Source organism: Microtus pennsylvanicus, chromosome 20, assembly GCF_037038515.1.
Source record: "Microtus pennsylvanicus isolate mMicPen1 chromosome 20, mMicPen1.hap1, whole genome shotgun sequence".
NCBI classification, from domain to species: Eukaryota; Metazoa; Chordata; class Mammalia; order Rodentia; family Cricetidae; genus Microtus; species Microtus pennsylvanicus.
Window position 1 is genome coordinate 33,089,855 of NC_134598.1, and position 22,199 is coordinate 33,112,053.

The 22,199-nt window shown below is 39.8% G+C and overlaps 1 protein-coding gene across 21 annotated transcripts in view; it reads right to left on the reverse strand.

The window, feature by feature from the left end:
• Positions 1–22,199, reverse strand: part of Anks1b (ankyrin repeat and sterile alpha motif domain containing 1B) — an 867,834-nt gene that overhangs the window by 401,999 nt on the left and 443,636 nt on the right. For all 21 annotated transcript variants that reach the window (XR_012908611.1, XR_012908612.1, XR_012908614.1 and 18 more), the window contains 2 exons: positions 14,114–14,700; positions 12,412–12,481 (listed from right to left, as the gene is read on the reverse strand). Coding sequence is in view for 17 of the 21 variants with exons in the window: in XM_075954277.1 (XP_075810392.1) it covers positions 12,412–12,481; positions 14,114–14,700 (657 nt within the window). In the remaining 4 variants the exon portion in view is untranslated. The remainder of the gene's footprint in view (positions 1–12,411; positions 12,482–14,113; positions 14,701–22,199) is intronic.

The window sequence follows — 22,199 nt, forward strand, 5'->3', positions numbered from 1 at the left end:
TGATGGAACAGTGTAGAATGAAGTCTTCCATGCCTGTTTCATTCTGTCTACCATAATTTGTATTATCATCACAGGACCAATCATGTTAAAAATGTTTCTATGAAAACAAAAAGAATAAAAGAAACTTCTTGTTTCCCCTCCTACCAATAAACAAGATTTTTCCTCAGAGTAAGGGAGAAGAAAAAAAAATGACTGATAGTGAGTGATGGGTATAGCTCATGTTTCTCAAGGTCCATTAGTCATAACTGAGAAACTGGAATTTTTCAACTCTCCAGAAGAACCAGCAAACTCAGTCTGTCAAGTATGGTCAGGTTCCTGGGATTGTGTGATCATCTACCTACTTAGATGGTCTTTAAGAAGTCTGTGGTTTAACAAACCACATAAAGACATTACTAAGAAAGAGAATTACAGATCAATCTCAATCATGAGCGTTGATGAAAAACTATTCAATAAAATACTGGCAAATCAAATCCAAGAACACATCAGAACCATCATCTACCACGATCAACCTGGCTTCATCACAGAGATGCAGGGATGGTTCAACAAATGAAACTCTGTCAATGTAATCCACCATATAAATAAACTGAAATGTAAAAATCATATGATCGTCTCATTAGATGTTGAAAAAGGTTTCAACAAAATACAACATCCCTTTATGATGAAGGTCTTGGAGAGATAAGGGTTACAAGGAACATACCTAAACATAATAAAGGCAAAATACAGCAAGCCAACAGTCAACATGAAACTAAATGAGAAGAAACTCCCAGCAATTCCACTGAAATCAGGAACAAGACAAGGTTGTCTACGCTCTCCATATCTATTCAATATAGTTCTTGAGGTCCTAGCTAGAGCAGTAAGACAACAAAAGGAGATTGAGGGGATACAAATCAGAAAAGAAGAAGTCAAACTCTCACTATTTACTGATGATATGATAGTTTACATAAGTGACCCCAAAAATTCTATCAAAGAACTTCTACAACTTATAAACAATTTCAGTAATGCAGCACGATACAAGATTAACTCAAAAAAATCAGTAGTCCTGGGGCTGGAGAGATGGCTCAGTGGTTAAGAGCATTGCCTGCTCTTCCAAAGGTCCTGAGTTCAATTCCCAGCAACCACATGGTGGCTCACAACCATCTGTAAAGAGGTCTGGCGCCCTCTTCTGGCCTTCAGGCATACAGACAGAATATTGTATACATAATAAATAAATATTTTTTTTAAAAAATCAGTAGTCCTGCTTTACACAGATGATAAATGGGCTTAGAAAAAAAATCAGAGAAACATCACCCTTCACAATAGCCACAAACAGTATAAAATATCTCGGAGTAATTCTAACCAAACAAGCAGACGACTTGTATGACAAGAATTTTAAATCTTTGAAGAAAGAAACTGAAGAAGACACCAGAAAATGGAAAGATCTCCCATACTCTTGAGCAGGTAGAATTAATATAGTAAAAATGGCAACCTTAACAAAAGCAATGTACAGATTCAATGCAATGCCCCTCAAAATCCCAGCAAAATTCTTCACTGACCTCGAAAGATCAGTATTCAACTTCGTATGGAAAAGGAAAAATCCCAGAATAGCCAAAACAATCCTGTACAATAAGGAACTTCTGGAGGCATCACCATCCCTGACTTCAAACTCTACTATAGAACTACAGTACTGAAAACAGCCTGGTATTGGCATAAAAACAGACAGGAGGACCAAGGGAACCGAATCAAAGACCCAGATATAAATCTGCACACCTACAAACACCTAATTTTTGATAGACACAATAAATAAATAAATAAAATGGAAAAAAGGAAAGCATATTTAACAAATGGTGTTGGCATAGCTGAATATGAACATTTAGAAGAATGAAAATAATCCATATCTATCACCATGCACAAAACTCAAGTCCAAATGGATCAAAGACCTCAACATAAAGCCAGCCACACTCAACCTCATAGAAGAGAAAGTGGGAAGTACATTTGAACGCACTGACACAGGAGATAACTTCTTAAATATAACTCCAGTAGCACAGACACTGAAACAATTAATAAATGGGACCTCTTGAAACTGAAAAGCTTCTGTAAAGCAAAGAAAGAACACAGTTGACAAAAAAAAAGCAGCCTACAGAATGGGAAAAAAATCTTCAACAACCCCACATAAGACAGAGATCTGCTCTCCAAAATATACAAAGAACTCAAGAAATTGGTCATCAAAAGAACAAATAATCCAGTAAAAAAAATGGAGTACAGACCTCAACAGAGAACTCTCAACAGAGAAATATAGAATGGCTGAAAGACACTTAAGAAAATGCTCAACATCCTTAGTCATCAGAGAAATGCAAAACAAAACAACTCTGAGATTCCATCTTATACCTGTAAGAATAGCCAAGATGTTGGAGAGGTTGTGGGGTAAAGGGAACACTCCTGTATTGCTGGTGGGAGTGCAAATTGGTACAGATTCTTTGGATATTGGTATGGCGATTTCTCAGAAAATTAGAAACAACCTTCTTCAAGACCCATCAATACCACTTTTGGTTTTATACCCAAAGGATGCTCAATCGTGGCACAAAGACATGTGTTCAGTTATGTTCATAGCAACATTGTTTGTCATAAGCAGAACCTGGAAACAACATAAATGCCCCTCGACCAAAGAATTGATAAGGAAAATGTGGTACATTTACACAATGGAGTACTAGACAGTAGAAAAAATAGTGACATATTGAAATCTGCAGGCAAATAGATGGATCTAGAAAACATCATATTGAGTGAGGTAACCCAGACCCAGAAAGACAAATATCATATGTACTCACTCATAAGTGGCTTTTAGACATAAAATAAAGAAAACCATCCCACAAATAACAATCCCAAAGAACCTAGACAACAATGAGGACCCTAAGAGAGACATACATAGATCTAATCTACATGGGAAGTAGAAAAAGACAAGATCTCCTGAGTAAATGGGAGCATGGGGACCTTGGGGGAGGGTTGAAAGGGGTAGGGGAGAGGCAGGGAGGGGAACAGAGAAAAATATATAGTTCAATAAAATCAATTTAAAAAACGAAGTCTGTGGTTTAACTGGAGCTGCCAATAGAAGATTTTATGAAGAAATCATGGCCATTCCTTACGCCTTCTGAGGATAAACTAGGCATCTCCAAACCTTGAAGAAACAGGGAGTATATGTACAAACACTAAAACTGTACCAGACAAGCAGATGCCTGGAGACCAGAAGTCTTGTTTCAACAATGTTTGGTTTTACCTGGCATCTCTAGTATCTCTTTTCCATCTCTTCTAGCTTCCAACTCTCACTCTCCTATTTGGTCCCACCTCTAGGCCATGTTCTTGCCTATCTCCTGCTTAAGTACCTTTCCTGTCTTGACCTGTCCTTTCCCCCTCCTCTCCTCTCTTCTTCCTCCTCATCTGTCTCCTCCTCTTCCTTCTTCTATTTATTTATTGAGCAAAGGGAGGATATGTGCTGGGTTAGCTGAGAGGTGATCGGAAGGCAGCTTGAGGGAGCCACTTCTCTCCTTCCACCATGCCCAGTGGTGAGTACTTTTATCTGGAGCCATCTCATCAATCCTGCCCTTCACTGCTTTCTGTGGCTGGTTTCTTTGTCTGCAAACAATGAGTTCCATGACTGGTCGGATTCATTCTACCAAGATATAGTCACCTTCATGATCAAATGGTCATCTCTAGGCCTCCTACCTGTACCCGGGTTTCTTTTTTGGACCTCAATGATATGACTTTGATAAAACCAGGGCATTTCTTCCTTAAGCTGGAAGAGCAGAAGTGCAAGGAAGTCAGCCTCCTCCTGAAAATGCAGAGCCTGGGGGTGGCTGTGTCATTTTCCAGGATGTAGTCACTGGATCAGGATGAGTGGGTAACCCATGGGAGCCTTTTTCATGCCCTGGAGAAGGATTTGCACCGGGGTTTTTGGATTTGTATACTCACACAGGTTGACATTTCTGTGACTTTCTGGAGAACCATTTCCTAGATGAGGAAGTGAAATCCATAGAAAACATTGGCAAGCACCTACTCAGCCATCATGGACTGGTGTGCCTCCAGAATTCAACAATATTCACTTTCATATACCATTTATCAAATCATCATCACCATCATCATCATCACCATCACCATCACTATTAAAATTAGATCCTTTACTAACCCTCCCAGTGACTGCCCAATGTCAGTCTGCTGCCCATACTTCAATTCTGTTCTATCTACAAAATTAACATTGAGATGAAAAGGTGAAGGTGGACATGGATAAAAATGTGAAGGCCCTTACACTAGGACATGGGTCAAAGAATGTGTCGCTGTGATCAACACTGGGTTATGGATAAAGTCTGTCTTAAAATTGTTCTGTAAATTAAAATTGTGACATAAAAATGAAACATAAGCAAGCTAATAAATCCTTTTATTGAAGCTACTCACACCCACTTGAATTCAAATCTGATAAAAATATCTGATTATGTGTTCACTAACAGAATTCAAATATCAAGTAGCTATCAAGTTATTAGCACAGATAACTGTAGAATTTCATTCAAATATGAATGTTTATCTCTTGTGTATCTGTATCTCCCTCCTCTGTTTGTCATTACACTTTTTTTTTTCCAAGACAGGGTTTCTCTGTTTCTCTGTTGCTTTGCAGTCTGTTCTGGAAGTCGCTCTGTAGACCAGGCTGGCCCCGAACAAACAGAGAACAGTTTGGAGTGTTGGAACTAAAGGCGTGCACCACCACCGCAGTTTAACAATAAATAAAAGTAATACGCATTCTCTGAAAAAATTTCAGAACTTTTAGAAGAAAAAGACGGCAAAAAATCAAAATCACTGGCAATCTTACCAAGAGGTAGAAACTATCAATGCTTTTGCATATATCCTTGTTGGGCTATGACTGTTGAAATTAGACCATGTATTTTCAAATTACTTTCACTTTGACCTCTTATTTTGCTAATAGTACAATGCCTAGATACTAACACACCCCTTCAGTATAAATGGATGCCACCTGTCAGGCCATTATTTTTAAATTGTCTATATAGACTACTTGCAACTGTCCATTGTAGATGAGCAAGAGGTTTTTCTATTAAATATCAAAGCGTTCCTCAAGGCATGCACACACACACGCACGTGCATGTGCGCGCACACATGTACGCACACACCACACACTCATGCATGCACACAAGCAAGTACACATGCATACACACACTTTTGTAATCTTCATTTTCATAGATTATTTTGTCAAATTCTCATGTTTCCTTATCTCCCCTTTGTTTTCCCTTCTTCAAACCATTCAGGGTTAGTCTGGTGTCTGTTTTCATCCTAGCCTCTCCTTTCATGTAATCACATATGGGTAGCTAGACAGATAATATATTTTGAAAACATGAATTTATGCTACATTCATTACTAACATCTAGTAATACATGTTGAAAAGAATGGACTTTTATTCATGCCTTGATTTTTTTTCTTTCAAAAGACTAAGATGGAAAAGAGAAATTAAGGACGGAAGATGTCATCTCTTAAGATTGACTATATACTAGAAAAGCAACCACTTTACTTTTCATTGGAACTTCTAAACTGTCAGAACAGTATTGCTTCTTGTCCTTTATCTAAGATCAAGACCCAACAGAATGAGCTTTAAGGGGTCTGAAGCAGCAGTTCGGTCAAAGAAGTGCTTGACATGCAAGTGCAAGGACCTGGGTTTGACACCTAATACCCATGCCCCTGCTCCAAAAAAAAGCAGAGTGTGGTGTGTGATGGTGTGTGCATCTAATCTCAGCTCTTTGGAGGGGAAAACAGGCAGATCTGAGTGCTTGTGGGCCGACTGCCTTGCCTCCCTGATGAGTCCCACTCTAAAGAGAGAGCCTGTCTCAAAATCTAAATTAAAACAAACAACAGTAACAAATCATGGGTGGTGCCTGAGGACTAGTACATGAGGTTGTCCTCTGTCCTCCACATGCACCTAAGTGCCCGTATGCACACACCCACACCCACACCAGCATGAACACGAACAAGTGTGCTCATGTGCATACACATGCATACACAATAGTAACAAATAACACCGACTGTTCTAGTGAAAGACTATATTCTCTCTTTATATTTTATAACACCGACTGTTCTCTTTATGTCTTATGCACATTAGTGTTTTGCCATGGGTGTCAGGTCCCCTGAAACTGAAGTCATAGACAAATTATGAGCAGCCATGTGGGTGCTGGGAATTGAACCCAGGTCCTCTGGAAGAGCAGTCAGTTCTCTTAACCATTGAGCTATCTCTCCAGCCCCTATATTCCCTCTTAAAAAGTAGGCTTATCATCCCAGGAAAGATGTAAGCAGGGGTTGGCTGATACTGATTTAGTTCTGATCAGAGATGCTCCGGGAAATATTCCAGTACAGGTGGCTGATGGTACATGTTCAACCTTCCAGGTCTCTTCTGGAGGACTTAATATTTCGTTGAACTGTAGCAACGTATACTCATTGTATTATTTATTAACAACTGACACATTATAAAAAGTGCAGGCCACAGAACATTATCAACTCTTCCACACTTATGGAATGTCTAATCCCACCTATGGCCATCATATGCAATTTCAAAATGAGAGGAAGATAGCCACACCCTAACACTCAAAACTTCTATGTACAAGTTACTTTACTTTTAAAGAACTACTGGGCATGTGTGGCACTAATTCTGGTGTCTGCTGTGCCAAGCACAATTAGGCTTAGGAAACAAGACGTCTTGATTAGCGACTACTAACTCAAATTCTTACCTCAATATTCTGTTATTAAGTGATTCCTTTGGTTTAACCCCTCCCAAACTACATGACTAAATCATTCAGTGAGGTGTTACATAAAATAACAATAAAAATAAATCTCCGGGTTTGGATAAAATAGTGTGCTTGTCTGCTAATGTATTCCACTACCCACCACCTTCCCCAGTTGGTTTTATTAAAAATAGTGCCATAAAGGGAAATAAAATCAAAAATAAAACATGCTGGTGGCAGAGCATTTCACAGAGAGGCTTTTATGCTCAGTTAACGGTTTGTGGGGAAGCGAACATTACTGGAGGCAAAGAAAACTCTTCCTCTGAAAAGGAGCGACTCCCAGATCATCAGCTGAGCTCTCAGGCCTTATCAGCTGTGGGTGTGGGCACTCACTTCCCAAGCAAGGGGCACAGTGAGGGCTGTGGCTCCCTGGCACATCTCGGCACTGGACTTTGGGAGCAACTTCAGGCTCCGTAGAGCCTACCTTAGGGCGATGATTAGTCTTTACCAAGAGTAAGTAAGTCATCTTTGCTGTCAGAACTCTGCACTTTCCAATAAATGACCTGAAGTTCTTTTATCCCAAATACAGTGTACTCTGTGAGCAAATTCTTTACACCCTCATCTGAGAAATTTTCATTTGTAACTAAAACTTGGATGAATTTTTTCAGGAGATAAAATGCTAGTTTCTTCTTTCCAGATGCCATTTAACTTGCAGGATATAAAATGCATCCTTAAAATATATTTTAAAGTTATTTTTATTTTATGTATATATTTGTCTATATTGTATGTATGTACCATGTATCTGCCTGGTGTTTGGAGGTTGAAGGAAAATGCCAGATCTCTGGGATTGGAGTTGCAGCTGGTTAGGAGATATCATGTGTTTCTGGGAACCAACTCCAGGTTCTCTGCAAAATCAGCCAGTGATCCCAACCACTGAGTCACCTCTCGTCCCCCAAACATATTTATGGCTTAGTGGGTGGAGATGCTTCTCAAAAGGCTGGCTGAGTTGAGTTTGGTCCCTAGGAACCACAGGTGGAAGAGAAGGGAACTGAATATGATTTCAGCAAGTTGACCTCTGAACTGTATATGTACACATACATACATGCAAACACACACAACACACATGCACACAGAGACACATACAAACCACACACAGCACACACACATATGCACATATACACATGCACATGCTCACATGTACACATATGCACATACATATACACTTACACGCACAAACACACACTAAATAAATAAACACGAAAATACAGCTTAATAAAATGCTATTTTCAGTCATAGAATTTCAACCTAACACCATCCATCCATTAATCCATTGGCAGTCTGTTTATCTGAATGGAAATTATTTAGAGGTAGGAGGTACTTACAAGCTGCTTTGTATTGTAACGTCTACTGCTTGGTTATTCTCTGTATTTGCTGTGTGACAACAGAAACACCTCGAAGAGGTGGCTGTCATTGCCACTTAAGTGGATATCAGTCTCATCAAGAGGACTATAATAGATCCTTGGAAAGTGTGAGAATTTTTTTTTTTTGGAGAAAAAATATTCTTCTTGTTAACCATCTACCAATTATTACAGTCGTAAACTGATGGCAGGTCCTAGATGAGATGAGCAGACGACACAGCTCTATGAACAGTGCTTCGATGCCAAACCCATACGCCAATTTAGGAAGAAAGTGTGAGAATTTGAAAAAGTAAAGCTTCCTTGCGACAAGGGCAATGACTCACTAATAAAGTCAAAGGACAGTTCCATAGATAACCTGCTGGGAGGCTGCTTCCTTACACTCCAGCTACAATCATCATGGGTCAGAAAGACAAGTCAGATTCTCCAAATGTCTTTCTCTGTGTGTGTGTGTGTGCGTGTGTGCGTGTGTGCACGCGCGCGCGTGCTCCAACGAGAAAGGTAAGTCATGCATGCTTAAATAAGAAGACAAGATGATTTACATTTCGTTCATCGCCTGCTACATTCTAGGCTACAGCAGAACAGCGTATAATCTCGTAGTAGTCTTATGAGGGGGCTGTTAAAAACCTGAATTGATAGGTGAGTAAGTTTATATCAAAGAGGCCACAATATCAGTCAGTTGAAAAGTTGGAATTTGAATCCAGGGCAATCTAATTTCAAAACCCAGACTCAGGAAGAATACCACGCTTGCAAGCCTAGCACGTACAGACACGACGATGCAGGACCCACTGTTTCATCACATGTCCAACATCACCAAACAAGCGGGTGTGGCAGGCGCAAGGTGGTCAGTACCATTGCACCCTACTGCCAGGCCTCATCTGTCTGGCATCTGAATCTGGCTTCAAGTGGGAAACCAGACAAGCCTGCGAAAATGCCATGCTTGTGCGTGCGAAGTAAGAACCCGAGGGCCGAGCGAGAATAAATTCAGTAAATTTCATTTGGTTTTATTTCTACCTCAGTCTTGGACAGCTGAGCTTGCTGGCTATGTTTCAAATGACTATATAATCAGCGAGGAGTTTGGCCCTCAGAAACCTGGTTTCACTGAGCAGAACTATTGCCATGTGAGTCACACAGAGTTCCCAGCTGAGCCGTCTCAGATTTTTAGGACTGATGATGAGAGCGATCCAACTTTCTTCCTGGTCTGCAACTGTAAATATGTAAATACTTGATATTGGGGAGGGGGGGTCACTTAAAAGTGCTGAAGCAGACCACGTGGGAGCAAGCATGGGGTGCCTATGCTGCTCCCTCAGGCATCTCCACTACTTAGTTTATTCGTGAAATCACCCTCTGAGTTTTTAAGCAACTAATGTCACAAATGCTCACAACCTTTATTAATGCCCAGCACTGACACTTCACTGGCCTTCCCAAGCTAAATTCTAAGGCCTGACAATCCATACTGTCGAATATAGTATTTCTTCTCACGCACTCAATCAATAGATATTTTCCTCTTTTCTTTGTCAGGGTTCTCTGGGACATTTTAATTTTCCCTAAGGTAACTGGCCTTCTCTGGTTGTCTATGAGTTGTCTAGTGGATTTTTATTTCAGTTGAGAAACTATGACAGTTCCAGGGATTATAGCAAATTTAATGTTAAGATTATAAGAATAGTTAATATCATAAGATACTTTACAAAAGGCTTAGAGGTATTATTAGTATTGTTATTGTTATTATTTTCTATATTCATCACATTAAACACAATCTTCCTCATGGTAGCTCAAGGTGAGAGCTAGAATTTAACACACATCTGCACGTATCTGGCACCATATGCTACTGCCTATGACTCTACCCCAATCCTATATTAGTGTCTTCATTTTAAGTGCACCAAGATCAAGCGGCTAGTAGACAGCAGTAATAGTCAGCAGTGTCTTTCTATCTGACTTTCATTTTACTATGTGATTCTCGCCCACACTCCTTACTCAAAATGTTATTTGTGGCATGACATCTTCATAGGGTGGCTAGCACTCCTTTAGAAAAATCTGGATTTAGTGTGTGTGCAGGTGGGTGGGGGCAGCAGGCTGCTATAGCTGTGATTTATAACCAGCCTAAGGACCAGTTGGAATGTTACATGCTATGGCCAATCACTTAGCAGATAATTGGTGTGTAATTAAGAGGCAGAACTAATGCACCTGCAGAGCCAGGCTTTGTCAATAGTAACGACTCTCTGTGCGGTCTCCACTCTCCTTTCAAAGCCGTTGCAGAAACTAGTAAATAAAGGTGGGGGTCGGACACCAAAAGTAGACATGGAAAGAAAACCGAGGGGACAGTCTGTGGATTGGTTTAATACTGAAATGTTGGGTTTGCTTTATCATTTTAAGGACGGTAAGATTGGAGCCCTTTTGTAATGTTTCAAATACGGCAATTGAGAATGTTGAAACAAGACATCAGACTTTTTAAAAATTTGGTGTGTGTGTGTGTGGCACATGGATGTGCTTTTGCTATGACATTTATGCCTTTGCTATGCAAGGTATATTATTTCCACTCTTCCTGTTTAACACGGAAATGGTCATTATGCTATAGAACTAGCTGTGGGGGCTCTAGACTCACCTTGTATCAAGGTTTAAAGTCATATGCATTTCTTGGTATGTGCTGCCAATCTCCAAGGATACTGACTTAGGTATAGAGTGATCTAATATAGAATTTCTATCTCAGGCAGTAACAGGATGGGGAAGGATCTGATGGGCAGAGGAAGTTTGCGGTTGAGCAGGAAGAGTGTCCCTACTTTCCCAACACAGTTAGCCACCCCACTTCCATCTTACCTGACATGCGACTAGGCTGCAGGAAAGCTGCACAACTGTTTCATCTGCACCCCTGGTGTGGGAGGTACTTCTGTCTATGTGCTGCTTTTATTGGTTAATGAAGAGAGAAACTCCTTTGGCTTATAGGAAGGCAGAACTTAGCTAGGCGGGGAAAACTAAACTGAATGCTGGGAGGAAGAAGGCAGAATCTGTGAGAAGCCATGGAGGCGCTGGAGGAGAAAGACACAAGCTGCCAGCCAGAACTTTGCTGGTAGGCCTTGGTCGTGGTAAAATATAAAATAATAGAAATGGGCTAATCTAATATGTAAGAGCTTGCTTAAAATACACTAAAGTCAATGGCCAAGCAGTGTTTCAAATAATGTAGTTTCTGCGTGATTATTTCGGGAGTCTGGGTGGCCAGGAAATGATAAGCGGCCTCCTCCTACACACCACTGACTGACAACCTGGCTTGCTTGGGGAGGAGCAATAACACCCCTCAATGCAACATCCTGCAGCTCTGAGAGCTAAGCAGCACGTGATTTGCCACAGCCCGTGGTTCTGCCAGTTCCCTGACAAGGCGGTGGCTGCTCTTAGCCAATCTGGGAATCACAGTAGGAGACTTTAAAATTATCCCAGTGCACTGGTAGCTTGTCTTTATTTAAATTTGTTCTCCATTGATTTGAACTATTAATTTTGAAATTTTTAAATATTTTATTAAAATACTTTGCATTTTGACGACGATGTTGTTTTGTACCCCCTAAAATCTTGTTTGCTAGGCAAGTTCCTTATTCACCTCACCCGAGGCTGTGCTCTGACAATGAAACCTAATTAATTTCTTTAAGTTTTTAAATAAATCTTAAAGTTTTAAAGGCACAGATACCTGGTACTTGGCATCATCTATCAGTGGTAAGCAAAAAGTTGCCAAAAAAGCTTCAAATGGCCTTCTACTTTGAGTTGTAATTGTACAGAAGAAAACAAAAATATGACGTATTAAATAGTAATGGTAAATGAACTCCGCAAGAGGTACTCTCCTCGGCAGTATGGGGTAGAAGGGGATGAAGGACATACAGTTTTTGCCAAATGGTGTTTAAGACATACAAGTTGTTAATTACGTTTGTCAGGATAAACGGGATATTTCACTAAGTGAAAAGCCACATATTAAATCATCAGATTTCACACCACTCTAAAGTGTTTTCTGCTGCATTCCACCTAAAGTTGAAGCTTCATTAATTAATATTTACTGACATAGTAAAACAGCAACCTGGGAAACACTCTCAGTTTGCCAAATCAATACACTCAGTGGATGTTTCTAGGCGGTTGGATCTGAGAACCAAAGGAAATAATTTACTGTTATTCATCTTAAAATGTGAAATTGTCTAAGGATTTTGATCACTTTCTGCCTATTTCTTAAGCAGATTGATTAACCATAGCACAGAAGACAGTCTTTTTACTTATGTGCTCACCATTCATCTCTTCAAGTTCACTGCTGACCGTTGTGATTCCAGCATCAATAGAATTCATTATTTTGTCAATCTGTGAAAAGTGAAAACCATGTAAGTGGGTTGTTACCTATATTTGCATCATTGCATTGAGAAACAACTGTGAAGTGCCACAAGCATATTATCTTGGTGTTACTACTACAGCAAACTGAACTTCAGAGACTAATGGCCCAAGATTTAAAGGCAAGCAAACATCCTTTGATTTTCAAAAATATATAAATTATCAACTTACCTATTTTTATGCATAGATAACTCATTAAGTTAGGAACTATGAATTCCTTAAACCCAAACAAAGAAGGGCTAAGGATGGGCTCATTGTTAAGGTCTACATTCTCCTTCTTCATTCTTCTTCTCCCAGAAGTCACGAGCACTCACTGGGGAAGGTGGGTTTCAGTTTGTGGACACGATTATGGGAGTCAAGTTCTAACTAAATGATTTGAGCAACCACAAGCCAGTTGGTGGCATTAATTAAAGAATACAGCCATCAAAACAATTTAAGTCTATAAGTTAAATGCTTTAAGCTTACCTCACAAGAAGGCATCCCAATCAAGATTTCTGGAGTTAAAATTTTAAAAATGGATATACTAATAAAAAATATAAGTATATAAGTTTGGAATTTAGATCTCAAACTCTCAATGCTAGACATCGGAAACTGCCCCTTCCTCATATTAGCCACCTGAACAAAATGGAAAGTTTCAAAAGGACAATGGACATTAACTTCTAGTTTGTTCACCATGAAAAATATGCAGGGACATCAAGTGATTTTTTCCCCCCCAAACAGACCAATTCAGAAAGTCATTATCAGAGTCAGGTCTATTTCCGGTTCTCAGACTACCATAGTCACTTCATGTACTTCAAAGCTAAATCTTCCTGGCATATTCTCCTCAGAAACAAAAATGTGACCTATTAGAATGAACTATTGATGGAGACTTGGTCCATTCTTTAAAGAAATTCAAGAAACAGCAAGAAGCATTACTATTTTATGATGTGATTTCCCCCAGGGAAAAAGAGATTGCATAGTTTTACAAAGGATCCTTTATTTTCTGAGTAATTCTGTCAGATTAAAGACTTTATCTTTAAGTGGAGTCTGAAGTAGTGAGACTTGACCCCAAGATGCGTTTCTCTTTTAATGTACCACCGAGAGCTGCAAATGGGAAATATTATATGATCTGTAGCATGGTTCTTGAGAAAGAGTCAGGACTGCCAGCTTTCCCACTAAGGCTAGACTCATAAGGATCTGTTCTGAAGATATAAGAAGGAAGGCATGCTAAGGAAAAGTTTAGCAAGTAGCATAAAAATATAAAGAAAAATAATTGTTTCTTCCAAAATAAGATTTTTTTTTCAAACTGTCAGCCATAGTTAGTGCCTTGTGGGACATGATGGTAGCATTCTCCTGTACTTCATAGCTACTTATTACTTCTGCTTAGTACCAATTTTTATGGAAACAAAGTGTCCCCCACGCGTGTGGAAATGTGCTCATTTTTCCACTTGCTGTGAAATTACTGTCTATTATCCACAGAACCTTTCCCCTCCAGTTGGAGCTGATGAGTTCATTACCCATCCAGTCCCCTCCCACTTCAAAGCTTTGAAAATCAGAACATCTTTCCTCCAAATCCCATTCAACTCTGAAGCCCGTACCAAGAGCAACGATAAAAGTTCGGCTTACTTCTTCCCATTCGGACGTGAACGAAGGCGTCCTTTCGGAATTATCTTTAGAACTGCGTTCAGCCGTGGACGACTCGCTCCAGTTAACCCTCGCTTTGTCCTTGGAAGGGTAGGCGATAAGATCAGAGTCAGACTTAGAGACATTTTTGGATAAGTGCATGTCGATCAGGGCTTTAGGCAGCGACCGTATTCTCCCCAGAGTACATGCTCTCTCCACAAAGCCCCCTGTACTTGTACCCCACTGGTCACCGCTGCGGGATCCGCTCCGAGATGTTCTTGTTCCAACGATGGTATGGTTCTCGAGTTGGTGGCTTCTTTTGTGGAAAATTGTTCTACTGACCACTTTGGGTTTAATTTTCTTTACCACCGTCTCTGACTTATTTTCTACTGCAGTTGGCTTGAAAGGCAGAGGGCTGCTTGCCAAACTGGCTTCATCTTGTCCATCTTCGCACGGATTTCTTTTCCCATACAGTTGGAAAGGGTTTTCAGGGGACTCACAGGCTGGAGAGGATCCGTGGAGAAGGCCTGCGAACTGCCCGGCATCATATTCTTTTGGAGGATCGTCATCTTCCCGTTGAGAGAGGTCATCTGTAGAAAGAGGAGAAAGGCTGTCAGGGGCCTTGCTTGCAAAGGACTCTGAAAGCCATGAGACAGTGGCAATGCATTTACGGACTTTTATATACCCTGGCAGTTGGTTTATTTACATGATATCGTATTTTTGCTTAGGAAATGCCCATGATCCTATACTGTTACATATGAAGCGCACATGAGCATGCGTCTGTAGGAGGAGCCTTATGTGTTTGAATTAAATGCCTTTGATGTACCTCAGGGTTCATTCCAAAGGCAGAAGCTGAGCAACACCATGACTATAGGTCCTTCTTGTCTCAAGGGTATATGTTTGGTATTAAATCAACAAAACTGGGTTTCTTGAAGTGGGACACCCATATCCCGGGCCTCAAAGTTAGTGTTTATCATGCCGTACGCCATCAGGCTGGCATTGTACAAACTGCTAACTATCTTCACTTCTCTCGTCAATTACATTCAAAAGGAAAATCCTGGGAAATATATTCAGTAGAAATTTAAGACTAATAATCCTGAAAGTATTACTTTAAGTATTAAGATAATAGTATTCGAGTTTTATGAGTTAAACAGAAAGAGATTTTTCAGGCTCAGTCCAGGCGAGTGGCACATCTGTACCAGAGGCACGACCCTTCCACAGAATGGACGCTGAGCTGTTCTGTCTTTCTCGTCTGAAACCTCACACCTTCTGGTTCCTTTAGATCTTTGCATAAAAGAAATCAAAGAATGGTGATTTTTTTTATTGCCTTAGAAATGTTTCTAAGATAAAACATGAAAACCTCTCTGTGATTTAAAACACATTATCTTCTTTTTTACAGCTTGATTTGTCTGATAAAGTGATACTGAGGAAAAACTTGTCCACAGGAATTAGCAAAGGAAGACAGTTTACCTTGTTTTACAGAGATAATATTAATTCATAGAGATCGGTAAATATTTGCCAAGATTGAAGCTATGTGATAGGCGAGAGCCTAGTCTTGTGAGGTCAGAAACATCCAAGGAGGGGCATACTGACAATACACTGATCGATAAGCTGATTGGCTGAGCCACACTTTGAAAAAGTTAATTATTATTACAAAACTCAATTCCCAAAGAGCTTATGAATTAACAAGTGATATTGAATGAGCATAGGTAACTCCTAGGCCCAGAATAGAGAGTTACTTTCCCCTTCTCTCATTTCACCCTCATGGCAACCTTGTGATTTAGTTAGTAACAATAAACATGATCTTTCTAGTAAAAACATCTATGGACAAAGTAACAAATTTTCCTACTTTTGAAACACTGGAAATCACAGTGAATTTCGGCTGACATTTGTTCAAGAATTGGTACACACAGATCTCTTCTTGGTACTGCGCATAGGTCCTTGGCCTCCAGGCTTCTCTCTCCCCTGCAGCTGGTAAAAGACTGTTTCTTCTTGGCTCTGCATATATCCAAACCTCATGTTGGTTCATGTTAAAGTTTTCCCGAGGAAACCATATTTTCCTACCCAGACCTATCCCACTGCACCCCAGAAAAGAAGAAAGAAAAGCACCAGGAATTGAGATCCAACTATCCAAACAAGAAGCAATTTTTATCCATCTACTTCTATGGTGACAGCCATATTGGTTGTAGCATAAAACCTTCATCCCTTCGCAAACGGTTATCCTGGCCTATGTCAACTGCATTTCCCATTCGTCTTGTAACAGATCATTCTTGGGACAAGGCAACCAGGAATTCTTTAAGGACTAGTCTTTATTGATCCTTCCTTCTACTTGTTAAGAAGTCAAAGCAAACATACAGCTTAGCTTGTTGAAGTTTCTGTGCTTAGTAGGGACTCCAGCATAGGCTGGCTAGAATACACATTACCACTGAGACAAAAGAATAATTTAGCATTGGCTTACTAAGAAAATAATCAAGGGAGCTCTTAAAAGAAAGGGCCAATGGTTTTCTTCTTCATGACTAGTTTTGGAATGGGAAGAACAGTAGAGAGAGCAGAAGTGTCTTGTTGGCTGTGTGTGCTTTTTCTCAGAGACAGGCTAATACTAGGAGGAAATAAGACCTGGCAACCTCTTCCTATTTATCTTCTCTTCCTTTTTCCTGGGTGACTTCGAGTCTCCACTGCACTTCCCTGCAGCAGCAGGCTGCTCGGAGATGACAGTAATGGCGGGGAATGGTAAAAGGAAGACCTGTGGATGGAGGAAGTTTAAAATTACATTTCGAATGTCACTATAAAGGCTAAAGTGGCTTAGTTTGGAAGGAAAATTGAAGAGTGTCGAAAGACCTATTATCAGAAAAAGGTCTATAAGTCTTAGTCAAAAGGGTTTCTGACCATGTTAGTTATCTAGAATAATGAGAATTTTAGGGACACTATATTTAAAGTTTAAAGGATTTCGTGAGTGGCGGTTTAAGGTTACAGTCACCTCTGTGTTTTGACTAAAATGACTATAATTATATTCTCGAGTGATTCATATGGACCAATCTCTCCAGTCACAAACAGACACTTCCTTAAATGAAAGGGAATTTAGTTCTCAGCTTGTAGGTTTAGCCTGTGAATAACAGTCCTTAGCTCACGACAGCTGAAAACACATTTGCCAGGAGTAGGGGAATAGTTCTTGCTTGTTTCAGGGGTCAAATTTTAAAGGTTACTCAAATCAAAGAAAAGGAGAAACTTATTTGAAACCTGAAATGACTGATGGGAATTTATCCATCCCTGGCCATAGCCACACCCCTCCCTATGCCACACCCCTCCCTATGCCACACCCCTCCCTATAGCTATACCTTTCCCCTGCTCACAGTCCAAGACACAGACTGTCCCTGGGGCCAAGGGGCATCGGCCGATTATAGAGCAGCAAACACTATGTGGGTGTGGACAGTCTAAAAGGCCTTCTGCATTTAACTAGCTGCTCTTGGAATCTTGCCAACACACAGCTGAATTGCTAGAGGATGCAGTGGTTTTGTTTTTTCTTTCCCCCTAAGGAATGCTGGAGTCAATACAGGAAAATGTTTATCATTGAAAAAAATAGACCATTACTAAAAATCTAAGAAGAGGGACATTTTTGGGGTGCCTTTTCCTGGCTTCTATAGGAAGAAACAAGTAGAGCCGAGAAAAAGGGGTTGAGATTGGCTAGCTGGGATCAGTTCTTCAGAGCAGAAGGGTGGTCTCCAGTTGTCTGGTGTCTGACCCTGGGTAACTAGAGCAACCTCAGACCTGTATGGCAAGCGATCATGGAGTAACAGTAAGTGCTGCCAGGTTGAGCTGAGGTGGCCCAAGGTGGAAGAAAACACCAGGATTCATGAGCTAAACGATGCCTATTATTTCAAGCCACCAAATTTGAGTTGGCTTAGTATGCTGTCATACAGTCACATGAAATGCCAACTTTTCCAAGATCAATACATTCTTTAAAAAAGTCCTGCAGTGTTTCCATTTCCATATCCAAGACATTATGATATCAATAGTACACACCTAAAAGGGTTGGGACCACTGAGCAAAGTTACAGATCTTAGTCCATTGGGCTGCTCTAACAAAACCCTATGAATAGAGCAGCCTACAAGTGACAAAGAGTGTTCATTACAGTTCTAGAGGCTGACAAGGCAAACGAAGACACCAGAAGGCTGTCTGATAAGAGTCCCCCACTTTCTACCTCATAGATGGCATCATCTAACTGTAACTTATAAGTTACATCATCTAACTGTGTCCTTACCTTATAAGAGGCAGAAGGGGGCTGATGAGAGACTTTTATGGGACACTAATCCCACTCTTAAGGATGTGGGTCTTATGACTCTTCAGACTCCCAAGTCCCCTCCTCTTATTATCTTCCACCTTGGGGGTGAGGGTGTTGACTTATGTATTTAGGAGGATACAAATATTCAGATCTCAGCAAGAAACAGACAATTTCAGTTGTATATAACAAGAGAATAGCATGTTTCTATAATTACAATAAACACATTTTAATCTAAAGGGGTCCCATGATTTATAAGGAATATTAATAAGCAATATTAACCAGTGGCTTTGTATATCAAATTAAGATTTGTTTTGACACGGTAACTATGTAAGATTTATTTACTTTATTTTTATTTAAACGCCTTTATAAGCACACTTTAGAGACTTTTGCATTCTGTTACTATTTCTTTTTTTTGTATGTAAAAACACAATTTTTTAAATTGATTTTATTGAGCTATACATTTTTCTCTGCTCCCTTCACTTCCTCTCCCCTCTCCTTCAACCCTCTCTCCCATGGTCTCCATGCTCTTTAGATGAAACTTAGGCAAAGGATAGAGATCAAACTGTTTTAATAACTTGTCTTATTTGATTTCATACTTCTCTTTTGAGAAAGTAGGCTTCTCGTGCCAAGGTATGGAAGTAAATATGTGTGAATTCCAATCTGATAATCATTAGCACTTCAAAGAAAAGCCAAAGTCTGTCTAGTGGTAAGCAGAACAATCCCCTTCCCACCTTTGTCCCTGATTTTTATCACCTACATAGATATCTGAATAATAGTAAATTAAAAATTTCATGTTAGGATAAAAACCAATTATCTATGAGGTTACTTCATTTCCCTTCAGAAAAAAATCTAATTTTTAGAGACTTCAGTGCTAATATTGGTATTTGTAGGAATGACTGATTGATTTCACAAATACATATAGAATACTTTCAGTGTGTTTGGTGGCACAATTTCTGTAGTGCCCAAGGCAAAATCACTCCTCCCGGCTATTACATTTCAGAAAAAGGCACAGCTATAGGCAAATAAGAAACAGTCTTGTTTTGGATGAAGTTATGGGGCTAAGATAACAAGGTAATGAGATAAGTATAAAGAGGTATGTTTAATCAGGTGGTGGCACAAGCCTTTCATCCCAGCACTGGGGAGGCAGAGGCAGGTGGATCTCTGTGCATTCAAGGCCAGCTAGGTCTACAAGATCTAGTTCCAGAACAGGCTCCAAAGCTACAAAGAAACTCTGTTTTGTTTTGTCTCGAAAGAATAAAACAAAGCAAAACAAAAAACCAAAAACCAAAACAAACAAACGAACAAAAAACAACGGAAAAAACCTCAAAGAATAAAGAGTTACATTAGAAGGTGAAAAGGGACTGTCTTTCTGAGGAGCTAACGCTGTGCAGACACAGGGATCACTGAAGAAGAATTGAACCTTTGGAATTTGGGTGATGGTAGTGAACAAGGAAAACTGGTTAGTTTCAAAATCACCGGAGCAAGTAAATAACTATAGTAAGCATAACAGAAGTCAGACTTCTCTTTATTCAAGGGGGATTTTCCAAATATGGAGAATAATCCAGAAGTGTGATGTACTGGAATGAGAAAAGCCCTGTTTTCAAGATACAGAGAAAGACAGGCAGACAGATGTCAATATGCCTTTGTATATTAAGTGTTTAGAGCAATTACCTAATCACATCCATTGGGAGGACCTGAGAAATGGATATGGCAATAAATAAAGGCCAGATTTGGATTTCTATCATATTTTCTCTTAGTACAGGGATCAGTTGCAAAGAGACAAATTGAAAGGTGAGTCCGGCACGTCCTGTGCTACCAAGGAAGGAGCCTTACGCACGCTAACAGGGTGTGAACACGCCACCTGAATGGCTTCCCACTGGTTAAATTGAAGATAATTTGAGGAAACCATTAAATAATCACAGTAATGGATTACAGCCCATTTAATACAATGGAAAAAAAAACACAAGCTCATGAAAACATACACATTTTTTTGAAAGTTTGCATAGGAATGAGGAATAATTTCAAATTGCCTCCTTGTAGAATAAATATGTCCTTGGTGTGAAGAGAAAGACTAATTTGATGATGGGAAATCTAGGAGGTGGTACCACTTTAATCAAATAATCAACGTTGTTATCATCAATAATAGAACGGAGCAAAACTACATTCTCATCAGCTAGGGCACAATACAAGAAATGCAGAATCATTTCTATAGTTTTCGGACAAAAGATGAATAACCTGTCTAGTCAACCAGAAATATCAGATAAGCCCTGTTTCTAGGTCATTCTACAACGTCATCTACCTGTAACCTTTAAAGGTGTGCACAACACAAAACTCAAGGAATGAGAGAACAGTTCCCAATTAAAGGAAACGAAGAATGCATTACAGTCTAACACAACATTTGACCCCATCTGGTCTTTCATCACAAAGCCAGTATTACTGGGAATGCTAGCAACACTTGAGTAGGGTCCGCGGGACGAACAACAGCAACAGATTAATGCCAATTTCCTGATTTGTTGCTGCTGTGCTTAAGAATGTACTTGGTGTCTTGATAAACAAAACAAAACAAAAAATGGATGCACTTGGCTATAGGAAAAGTTCTCTGAAGTTCCAAAAGTGAAGACCAGGAATATGTCAAATTTTTCAGATTGTTTCCATGAATCAAAACCATTTTAGGGGCCTACAAGATGGCTCAGTGGGTAAAGACACTTGCTGCTGAGCCTACCGACAAGAGCTCTGTTCCTCGGACCCACATAGCAGAAAGAGAAAATTGACTTTTACTCCTGCAGGCTGTCCACACCTACCTACCCCGCACTCACACGAATAAAAGTAAATTTTTAAAATTTTAAAATAACTTTTGTTCTAGGTTTTGATGGGTATCGCTTAAGTCAAATATTTGGATGTTTAAGGTTGTTCTTTCAAGGCTGCTATGAACTCTGGTTTTGGTCAGATGGAGAGTTTATATCAAATGTCCATACTTACTGATTATGTAGGTTTTAGCCTTTAAGTTGTTAGTGAATGAAGCTTACACATTTTTTGAAACGCTAAAACACATGACACATGGGACACCGATGGGATTCAGTGTGCAGATGGTGGCTTTCTTGCTATTCTTCCACACTGGGTTAACAGGTTCTCTGCTATTTCTGCATCCACGTTTATGATAAAATAGCCTTTTCTGTCACCTTTGCTACACCACCTTCAGGTTTGCCACAATGACTGACAGCCTCACAGTTCAGGTGTGGAAACTCTTCAATTCTCTGTAGAGTCTCTCAAAGCTCAATCATTTCTCTTCTATTTACTTTACCTTTAAAATCATCTAGTCTTCTGTCTTTTTGTGGGGATAGTTTAAATCATCCATTCGCTTTTACTGTTGGTCTACTGGACGTTTGTATACATTCTGATGCCTTCGCTATCACTACTTAGAATTTGATGGTTGACTTCGGCATTGAATTCACTGGTGTGAACTTGCTCGTTTCTTTCCTTGCCTTGTGAATCCTTTTCTAATAATATGTGGTTACATCCCCTTCTCATTCCTAACACGGCCTAGTCATACCTTTTATTTGAACTTTGCCTCTTGGAAAAAAAGGTCTCAGGTACCCTAGGCTTGAACTTTTTTTGTACCTAACTGAAGATTGCCTTCAGCTTTGGATATTCTTGCCTCCATCACCCTACTTCTGGGATTATAGATGTGGTTGTCCTGGCTAGTTTTATGTCAACTTGACATAAGCCAGAGTCATGTGAAAGCAGGGAACCTCAACTGAGAAAACGTCTCCGTAAGATCTGTCCATAAGGTATTTTCTTGATTAGTGATTC